This window comes from Emydura macquarii, unplaced genomic scaffold (genome assembly GCF_026122565.2).
Source record: "Emydura macquarii macquarii isolate MOO-44397 ecotype Brisbane River unplaced genomic scaffold, CSIRO-AGI_Emac_v2 contig_3517, whole genome shotgun sequence".
In the NCBI taxonomy this organism is placed as follows: domain Eukaryota; kingdom Metazoa; phylum Chordata; order Testudines; family Chelidae; genus Emydura; species Emydura macquarii.
In genome coordinates, this window is record NW_027133654.1 from 9,167,878 (window position 1) to 9,178,861 (window position 10,984).

At 39.8% G+C, this 10,984-nt stretch overlaps 1 protein-coding gene across 1 annotated transcript in view; it reads left to right on the forward strand.

Moving 5' to 3' along the window:
- The window catches only part of WDR27 (WD repeat domain 27), a 122,227-nt gene extending 117,853 nt beyond the window's left edge, over positions 1 to 4,374 (forward strand). Inside the window, 2 exon segments of the mRNA XM_067535952.1 lie at positions 2,519 to 2,617; positions 4,185 to 4,374. Of these exon segments, the coding sequence (XP_067392053.1) occupies positions 2,519 to 2,617; positions 4,185 to 4,265 (180 nt within the window). The 3' untranslated portion in view covers positions 4,266 to 4,374.
- Positions 4,375 to 10,984: the final 6,610 nt, after the last annotated feature.

Below are 10,984 nucleotides of genomic sequence, written 5' to 3' on the forward strand. Positions count from 1 at the left end.
AAAATGCTTAAAAGTAAATGTTGATATCAGTCAAAATTCTAAAAAATGAATTACCAGGCCTGGTGATAATTGACTATAGGCCGGATTCTGCCACTCTCACTAATGCTCAGTAGCACCTTGTTCTGTAAATAGTCCCATTGAAACAAAAGGGATTACTCATGGATTTTGTGCCCTTAATTCAGCCCTGCTGTACATATGTACTATCAGATAGTATTTAATGATCACATATTAGTGACCCCATGTCTTAATTTACTGCATGCCATCCAAACCATGTGATGAGTACAGAATATATCATTTCCTCAGGGACTTTCCTATGGCATTTATCACTGTAGTAGCTGTGTGCTTCACAAACATTAATGAATTTATCTTCATAATACCCTGTGAGATGAGGTGGTATTATTTCCTTTTTACAGAGGGAGATTGAGGCGTGGAGCAATTAAGCCTGAAATTGTCAACTGTCAACTAATTTGGGTGTTGTTCAAGCTGAAACTTTGCAAAATAAATAAATTCCAGTCTGAGGCAGGAGCCTGGCATGGACAATGTCATCCCTAATGGCTATGGTTTGGCAGAGTTATAAACCACCAAGACAGGGATTTATGATGGATAGTGTTAGGCAATCTTAACTATGGGCATCACTGCCAGATCTCTCACTAATACATCCATGTAGTTTAAAAGGAGAACTGTGTTCCTTCTTAGCTCAGACCCTGTTGAAAGGTGATTTATATGCGATACAGTAGAATGAGTACAAGTATATTCTTGTTAAGATCCTTATTAATACAAAGAAAGCTAAAGTGTTGATAACTATTGGCTGTTAATCCTGTATGTTACTGAACAATGTTAATACTTTTATATTTATGGTGTGGTCAAATCTTTCAGCTAGAGAAGTGATGTTTTACATTGTAAGTGCCACATTGTTGCTGCATTGGGGACTGGAGAACAGAGAAGCTGCTCAGGGGAGCTCTAGATCCCTGGGTGATGTGGCTCTAAGCTCCATTGTAGCTATATGGGAGTGCAGGGCAGTTGTAGACTGATGCTGAGGGGAAGTTACTGCATGAAAGTACTGAACCACAACCCCATGTAAAGGGAGTGCAAAGAAATAGGTTGAATAGATGCTCCAGGCTCTGTACCTGAATTTGGGTGAGGATTTTAGTCTCACTAGCATCTCTGAATTTTTTCCATGCAAAGGCTTTTTACTCTGGCTTGGCGGGATCAGAATTTCCCTGTGTCCCCACCAACAAAAACCTAAATGAGTTAATTTTTTTAAAAACACTGTAATATGAAAGTATTAACTATTCAGGCAGGCTTTCCTATGCTAGGCTCCAAAATGCTTTCATGAGTTCCATGTTCATAAGCACAGCCACAGAGATACAGTGAAAAAGGAACATTCAATTTTTGAAATTACTATAAAGCCTACTCAGATTACTGAGTTTCACTTGTACAGTGTTTTCTCAGATACCGTTACAACTTATTTTCTTATACATTTTCTTTGCCATATACTAAATCAGTTTTACTCAATGTTCTGTGTATTTCTTGTACATTGTCTTTTTATGTGCTTTGAATATAAATACCAGACAACTTTATGTCACATCTACTTCCTTTCTTCTTACCAGCTGAATGGGACTGTAGAGCAGAATCATGCATTGGCATCTGATTCCTTAGTCTCTCTGCATACAAAAATACTTAATACATGATTTATTTTATGTACATTTAACTCAGTTAAGCAAAACAAAAGAACTAATGTTAGAAGTTTGCAAGCCTGATCCAAATCCCTTTGACGTTAGTCGGCTTTGGATTGGGCCTTTAGAGCATTTCTCCTTTGGTTCCATTTAATCACTTAAAAGCTTGCAAACAGTAATTCTTTTCCTACCAAATCTACCTTCTCATGTTTGGCTGACATTCATTTCCCCACTACTTTACTGAAACATTTTTTTGGGGGGCAGGAGATGTCAATTCCTTGTAAGTGCATCTGTGTCACTAATTGTTCAGGAATTCCACATTATTGAGAACAATGTGTTAGCCAACAGGTGCTAGGAACCATAAACAGAAAGAAGATGCTATTTTAGTGTGGCTGACAAACAAATAGCAGCTTTTTAATCACAGACATCAAGATGATGGGACTTTTTAACACTTTTTGTGCAAAAAATACATATTTAGATTCTGAAGAACAACTTTGTAGCAGAATAACCTGATTAAGAAAGGTCATATTTGGCATTATTTTAGTGTCTACTTGAAACACATCCATATGCCCTTTCTCCTCCCCCCCCCTCCCCCCAAGAAAAAAGATAGTTGCTCTTTCTAAATCATTTTTCCTTTAGGACATTTTAAAAGTTAACATTTGTTAAATCATTCTTGATTATATAAAATGTCAGATCTATAGACTTTATATGTGCCTGGCCATTTGGAAATATCTGCTATAGCTAAAACTTTTTAGCTAGAATGCTTATTCCTATCAAGCTATAATTAAGAGAATTCAGTAGAAGCCTCAAAACTGAAAATTTAAACTCTTGTTGTCTTTTAGGCTTACATATACGAGATGCGTTCAAGCACCTTTTCCCATAAATTGACAGGACACACGGAATCTGTGATCAACGTGGCTTTTAGTCCCTCATCTCCCCAGGTACACTTTTTTCCCCCTCTTGTTCTCTTTGCAATTTAGGTGTATAAGGGCTTCATGGTAAGTGCCCTTGATATCAGGGAAACAGTCTCTCTCCTTTGCCCATCTGTGTGATCTGAGTGGCATTTAATAATTACAATCCCTTATGAACTATCACATTTATCTTTGTTATACAGTAGCATTCATAATGAATTGACTCTCACATACAAAAAATGACTTAAGCTGGTTTGAAAAGAGTACACTTTCTATATAGTTTACTTGAATTCAACCTGCCTTCCAGCATCAGATTATGTAGTCTGAACTGTACTGATGTTGGGAGTTGAGAAGATAACAGAGGAGACAAGATTGAAACTGCTGTTGGATCTCAGCTTCTCTTATGCACAACCCTCGTATAAGTATTCTCCCTATGCCAGTGCTGCTGCTGTTCTTAGCTGTCTTCCACCTGTGTTTCCTGTGTCTGAGTTAAATGAGGGCGAACCATTAAAGAATTTGTGCTCTCCCAGTATTGCTGCTGCTTGTTTTGAGGAGATATTTTTTGAGGAGCAATGTTTGCAAGGCTGAAGACTATTTGTATTAACTTTTTTTTGTAGAACATTTTTATTCAAATTTTATAATTCCTGGATAGTTGCTGGAGGGTGGCAAAGTTCAAGTGGTGGTACTAACACCATCCCCCCAGAAGTTATCAATTGAAATAGATCTCCCACCCTTAATATTTGCAGTATTCCCTTGTAGTTTCCTTTCCTTACTATAGACAATATACTGACATTAAAAAACTGCAACTTTTATTTAGTCATCTACAGCAAATATCAAGTTAAGAACTGTAGCTGTATATACCTTTCTAGAATACTTGCTTTTCAGGTTTTATATTTCTCGTCCTCCTTTCTTCTCCGCTCCTTTTACAGGATGAGAAATATTGTTTGAAATCTCATTTTAATAGAAGAGACCTCTGAATGGTTTATAGATGCCTTTAAAAAAAGAAAAGGCAAAAGTGAGCAGCCTAAGGGGGTTCTAGCTACATTTGTTTCCAGTAAATAAGCTGATTCAATAGCAGTGGGAGAGAGGATTTCTTGGAAGAGAGATTCTATGCACATATATCCTTAAATTGGTTCTAACCATATTGCCATCTGTCAGCAATATGCTGGCAAAACGCCTTTGTCAGATGTTGTGGCTCCTTATCCATTTTTGTCACAACTATGAATTTATCAGTAAAACAAATAAGACACATACACACTTTTTATCTGGTTACATTTTGCCTGTGTAGTAAAAAAAACCCCCAAATATTTGTGGTTTTTTCATTTCAACAAAGCTAAAGCATATTTATAATAAACTCAAAGATTATGAAAAGATGGTATAATACGTCTATGATAGTGTCAGGATAAAAATAGTACTAATAAATTCAATAGTATCTTTACTGTAAATTTTAATAATTCTGGTAACATGTTATCCTTCACTAGTTTATCAATGGTTACTATGCTCGTAATATGAGAGAAATTTGCATTAAAAGAAATTTAAGTTTTTTCTGTAAGCTCTTCGGAACTAAAATTGTCCTTTAAAATAAATGTTTTTGCAGTGCCTAGCAGAATGGAGTTTTGATCCTGATTCGGAAAGTTCTACCTTAAAACAAACAGCAACAGCTAATGTTTATGGTTAACCTTTGCCCGATTTTCTCATTTTTATGTTTGATCTTTTTAATAGAATTTATTGGACTATTTAATGGATTAATTGTTTAACACTTTCCATTTTTCCTATATACAAATAAATGGCTGTTATTCTTGTATAGCTATCCTTGTCCTTTATGTTGTACCAACTGGTTTCCCCTTAGCATCAATACCTAGTTATCCTTTTTCTGGCAATAACTAGACTGGAACTCCAGATATCTGGGTTGTTCCCTATTCCCAGCTATGCCCTAGACTTCCTGGGCTATCTTAGGCAATTTACTTACTTGTTCCATATGACTGTTACCCATCATTGAAATGGGAATGATAATACATTGCTCTCTGAGCAACATTTTCAGTATAAGTACTAGTATTTGGGTGCCTGAACAAAGTTAGGGGCAAGGATTTACTTTATTTTATGATCTGAAGGGGCAAAAAATATTTACCTGCTTATATGTGGCTTAAAATGCAGGTAGAATTGTGATGACTCATTCTGTAATAGATGTAAAGGTTGTATCGGTAGATGAATATATTATGGGGACAGGTGTCATCACACTTGTCTCACCAGTCCATTTGCTGTGCATTTTTGTGTTCTTGGATCCACATGTGCTTCAATTGGAATATGGCTGTGATGCTTATGATATAATCTATGGTACAGAGGGCATCAGGTGGATTTTTATTACTAATTTTCTGTTTAACTCAAACTGTAGCACACAGAAGGAAAAGTGGTATACTGTAAAATATTAGGACCAACTTAAGATCTGCAGTCAATGGCCAAGCTTATAAGCCTTTGAGTAATTGCAGTTAGAACGTGCTGTCAGAGACTTAGATTTAGCAGCTAAATTACCCAAAGATTCTCATAGACTCATAGAATCTAAGGTCAGAAGGGACCAATATGATCATCTAGTCTGACCTCCTGCACAGTGCAGGCACAGAACCTGACCCACCCACTCCTGTAATAAACCTCTAACCTACGACTGAGTTATTAAAGTCCTCAAATCATGGTTTAAAGACTTTAAGGTACAGAGAATCCACCAGCAAGTGAGCCATACCCCAGGCTACAGAGAAAGGTGAAAAACCCCCAGAGTCTTTGCCGATCTGCCCTGGGGGAAAATTCCTTCCCAACCCCAAATATGGCGATCAGTTAAACCCTGAACATGTGGGCAAGACTCACCAGCCAGACACCCAAGAAAGAATTCTCTCTAATAACTCAGAACCCACCCCCCATCAAACGTCCCATCACAGGCCATAGGCATATCTACCACCAGTAGTCAAAGATCCGTCAATTGCCAAACTAGACTGTCCCATCATACATCCCCTCCATAAATTTATTAAGCTCAGTTTTGATTCTGTCCACAATGAGCATGCTCCAGCTTGAGGACGAGCTGGACTTTCCTTGCAATTCCTGGGCTGCTGTGGGTTATACTGGATCAAAGTCCAGGTACCAGTATGTGAACTGAGTGTAGGGAGCCTGTCACTTGTCTGCTGTCAGGCTTCCTGCTTGGCACAGGCAGTGTGAAGGAGGAAGCTCCCTGATTTGAAAGCACAGAAGACAAGAGTTGAAACTGGAACTGGAGTCTGGCAACGGGAGAGGAAAACTGAGATTGGGATGCAGGGGTGAGGACTATGGTTGGTTAGGCAAGGAGCCTGGGAACTGGGGAGGACTGACTGAGACTGAGTGAGCAGTTGAGACTGGGACTGACAAGGAGTCAGGGTGTAGGAGGAGAAAATTGGGACAGGTTGGACAAAAATACTAGGATAAAGGGTTGGGGGTGGCATATTGAAATTGGAAAAGTAGCCTAGGGTAGGCTATTGGAACTTAATGGTGAGGGGGAAATAACTAGAGGCCAGAGTAGGGAGAGACAGATCGAATAAGAAGGCATGAAAGGCAGAACTGGAAATGACTGGGAGACTGGGGCTGCAAAGAGAAGCTTGAGGAGTGAAGACTGGGACTTGCTAGTTGAGGAAAATGGAATTGGGATGAGAAGACAGGTGGGGAAGTGGGTCAGGGACAGATTGGCAAAGCAAAAAATGTGGGTTTGAAGTCCTCACAGATAGATCTGCCCAGCAGCCATCGAAAACATCATATTAATTTTCTGCTGACCTGCTTGGATGAAGTTATCTGTACAGCTGCCAGCTGGGAGCCTTACTTGTGGATTTCTCAGATAGTTGAAGTTAGCACTAAAATCACCGCACTATTCAAATTGGCAACAGATCACTTTGGATGTGTCTGGAAATATGAATTATCCTTTACTAGCTTCTAACACAGTGTATTTTTCCTAGTGGTCACATCTGGAGATTTCAATTTAGAAAAAAAAATCTGTATGAAAACTCCATTCTTCTGCTGTGTTGGGTCACTAGTGATTATTCACTTAATCATCAGCTACATGGAGTTTTCCCCCACCAGCAAGCCAGTCTTTGTAATGACATGGAAAATTCTTTTTCAGGTTTTCATTTACTGAGTTTTGGCTTTGATGGTGCTAAATCAATCTTAGGTTATCCTTGTAAAGACTGCATTTTTCCAATATCATAAATAGCACAGCATGCATTAAGACTCTGCAGTAGCTTGTCAGAGCCTGAATTATGTGGTTTTAGGACATGGGGCCATACCTACTCCCCATTAACCGCATCCCATGTAACCCCTGCAATAAGTGATGTTCCCGAATTACTGATTGCTTGTACTGTTAACTGTCAAACCTATTATCCCCCCCCCCCCATCCAGGATACCACAGATAATCCTTTCATTGTACTCCCTGACTCCCAACGAAACTCTGTACCCGCTGATAATCTGCACATTATGCCTGGATATCCAGAAACTCTTCCATTTAAACTCTGTACCTGACCATTTTTTTAAACATTATCTTCAATAAAATTTTTAAATCCGTGATCCCATTGAAGTTAGGTGAGTTGCACCAGGGAAGTCTTTGACCCAGGATGGTTTATCTCATTGCAGCCAGTTCAATTTTCTTTTTGTCTGCACTAACCCTAGGGTACGTGGGGCGTGTCCTTCACCTCTCCCTTCTCGCTTTTCCCTGCCTTCCCGACCATCGTCGCACTGTCCACCTCAGTCGCAGGGTGTGGCCAGTCCCCTCTGCTGCTCCTGCCACCCTCGACCTCTGGCTCCTGCCACCTGCGGGCTCCCTATGCTGGCTCCCATCACCTGTGGGCCTCCTCTGCTGCTGTCAGTATCTCGAGGTTTCCCAGCACTAGTGCGTTTCAGCTTCCAGTGGTTTCAGCTCTCAGTTTACAGGAAAAACCCTCTGCTGACACAGGAGCATTGTCCCTGCTTTTTAACAAAAGACTCCCAGAGGATTAATTAATTCTATCTTTTAACAGTGGGATGAGATGCCTAAGGGCAGCCCTTAATCAGGGCTGTTGCGGCTTCAGCAAGAAGATTCCCCCAATCCCTCCCTCTTGCTTTTACAGTCTCTGGCATCCGAATGCCTCCTTTGTTGAGTTCTGTTCAGATGAGAGTGAATTTTTCATCAGAAGGCTAAGCACAATTTTGCTGCCATTTGTTTATACAGTGGGGGAACAACATTTCATTACCCCTGCAATTAACACTAAAGTGATTATCATCCAGATTGACCATTTCCCATCATGCTCAGCACCTAGGTGTGCTTATGCAGATACAGTGCAATCATGCTGAGCACCTAGTTGTACTTATGCAAATACAGAGCCCATGCAAATAAAAAATTTCAGCTGGCTGAGCAGAGGAGGGCCACTCAGACTTTGCTTACACTTCTTTTCCAAGAGATCAAACTTCAAAGAGTAAAAATTGCCACTGGCCACTTTCCTCATCCACAGCCTCCCCCACAGAGTTCTTCAGTCCAGCTTTTATCTGCAAGTCTTGATTTTTCCCTTCAGCCTTCTCTTGCCTCTGCTCCATCACCTGCATCTTCAAACCCTGGATCTTCTCTTCCATCAACTCCAACAGGTGGCACTTCTTACAAACAAAGCACTTTTCAGGTACCTGCTCCAGGATCATGTACATGCTGCAGCTTCCATATCCAGACATCTTCATTGTCTCTTCTATTCCTTGAGTCACCACTACTGCTGCCTCTGTATCTGTCATAGCCTTCCCACCTAGAGTCCTGACAAGGAAAAAGACAAAACAAACAAAATGAGACCACCACACACTCCCTTCCCCCAAACTCCTTTTACACACCCCCGCTCATATTCTCCTGTTTACCGCTCTGTTTGCTAGCTCCTGGGCCACTGGTTGACTGCTTGGATGCCTATGTAGGCCCCCTAATCAGGGCTCTGCTTCTTTCACTGCATACTTCCCCTACCACACTCTGTAAACTGAACAACAAACAAACAACCCCCCATCCCCAAAACAGAAAAGCAAACCACACACAAAAAGTCACTCACTCCACCTGTGGAACAGGGGCTTGCCTCCTCCTTTCTCCTCCAATAGAACTCCCACTGTTTACAGCTCTGTTAGCTGGCTCCCGGGCGGCTGATATTCTAGTTCAAGGTAAGCTCCTTTATTCTCAAGAGAAACAAATTGTCATATGCTGAGTCCTGCTCAAAGACTAGTGAGCTTTCTTTTTATGAAATGTTATGAGTTCTATAGCAGAGTTTAAGAAAATAATTACATGTGCACATTTTTGGATTGTTTTGTTGAGCCAGCAGACTTGCCTGCTAAAAACTAAATCTGAGAATCATTGTTTTCAGTACTTCAGTGATTGCTTAAACCTAGTTTTATGCAGAAACCAATGGAGTCTTGTTCTTTTTTGACGAAGCATGAAATGTCCTTCTGAGATTCTTGCTTAAAGATAGGAAAATGCTGTGTTGTAAGAAATGGAGGTTTTTGTTTTTTTGGGTTTTTTTTGTAATGTTTATTTTAATTAAACACAGTGAGGGCTCAGTTGTAGAGCATGCTCTTACCGCTGTATGTCCAGAGATGTGTACTGGTGGTGAAGACCAATAAGTGGTGAAGACCTTTGTAACCTGGCCTCCTCCCTGTCTCCTTTGAGCTGTCCTTTTCCTCCTATAGGGACCTAAGAAGGAGCCATCTCTGTACTCAGGGAAGCAGTAGGATTGTGATTTTTGGCTAGCTTTTTCGTGAGGGCACAGTGAGAGAGAGGTTCCTCATGTACTGTCATCAGGTAAGCTGGCTCTTCATAGGGGTTGGGATTCAGTCTTACCAGTACCAGAGTTAAGTCCCTTCATGGATCTAATAGGACTGGAAGCCAGTGGTCTCCCATGTGAGGGGAAAACTAAGACATTACTTTGAGGGAAACTGAGGCACATACCTATAGAGCAGCCAGCCTCAATCTGGCTATAAAATGATATTGCTATAAATAAAATCGTTTTCAGCAAAGGGGTTGTTGTTGTTAATAGAGGGGAAAAATGCACCTAAATTCTGTGGCCACAAAAGAGATACTTAATTTGTAAGAGGATGTATTCAATCTTTGATTTTATGGGATAATTTATGCCACACTTCAACAGGCCAATGGAACTGATGCACCATTTCATAAGATCTCCAGCCTTCTCTTAACATCCTAGTCTCATGGTGTCTTTCACAGGGGGGAACGATATTTAACATTTTTTTCCATTATTTTTTCAGGGATCAGTACAGCACTTTTATATAGAAATCCAATATTTAAAACAAATCATTGAGAACCATACCAGGACTCTGCATACTATGCTGTGTTGCTTATGAGATCTTTCCAAGACTTTTTGCATTATTGGAACAGTGAGACCTCAGGATAGGATGGAAAATTCTTATGCCAATATTCAAATGCCACTGGAATGGCAAAGGATAGATACAGACTTACAAAAACATGCTTTTTAAGGAACAGAGAGATCATAAATTCAATATACCTATTCATCCATTCTCAAACCTCTTCTAGTTTTTCCCAATACTGTGAGCTCCATGTTCCAGTTCATTTGTTAAAACTGGCTGATGAACCACAGAAGGTTGAGAAAGACTATTACATGTTTCTCCCAACCTGGTCTGTCTTGTATGCCAAGTCTCCAATCCTTCATCCACAATGATTTGAGATCTGTCAAACTCAGCCTCTTTATATCCACTACTTTAGCTGGTGAGGAAGTTTCAGCAGCCCATAGGTCTTTGAAACAGGCAGTTTGTAATGGTCCTCTATTTTTGTTAGAAAATGTGGGTCTTAGCCCAGGTTTATGTTGCAGTTTGGTCTAGAGGGATGTTACCACCTCTGCCTTGATGAATCCAAAAAAGATATTTGCATTAAAAAGAAAGAGGCCTACTGTTAAACTTGCATGTGACTTGCCATTCAAAGCTCAGTATGTTCTCTTATGGTATTGGGCTAAATTCTTCCCTCCCATATATGCAATCCCATAGACTTCAATCACTGGTGCATTTGAGAGCAGAATTTGGCCCAATGCGTCTCTAAACTAGATGCGCACTTCAGCCCAATCCTTCTGTCCAGTGTAGTCAAATGCAAATAGATTTTAAATCTTAAGTTAGTAAAGTTTCATATAAGTATAGTAATAAAAGTAAATGCAGCTTATAGAGTAATCTTTTCATCAGCAAAGTTTTTATAAAAGAATATCAAGATAGTACTTACACAAGACTTTAGTTATTTAAAATTTATATCTCATTACTAAAGTTAGAATGCCATACATCAATAAAACAATTAAAAAATTAACAGAAGGAGCCTTTAAATTAACATAACAGAACACTTCGCACACTTGCAAAATCATAACTATCCAATTCTCATCTATTAAA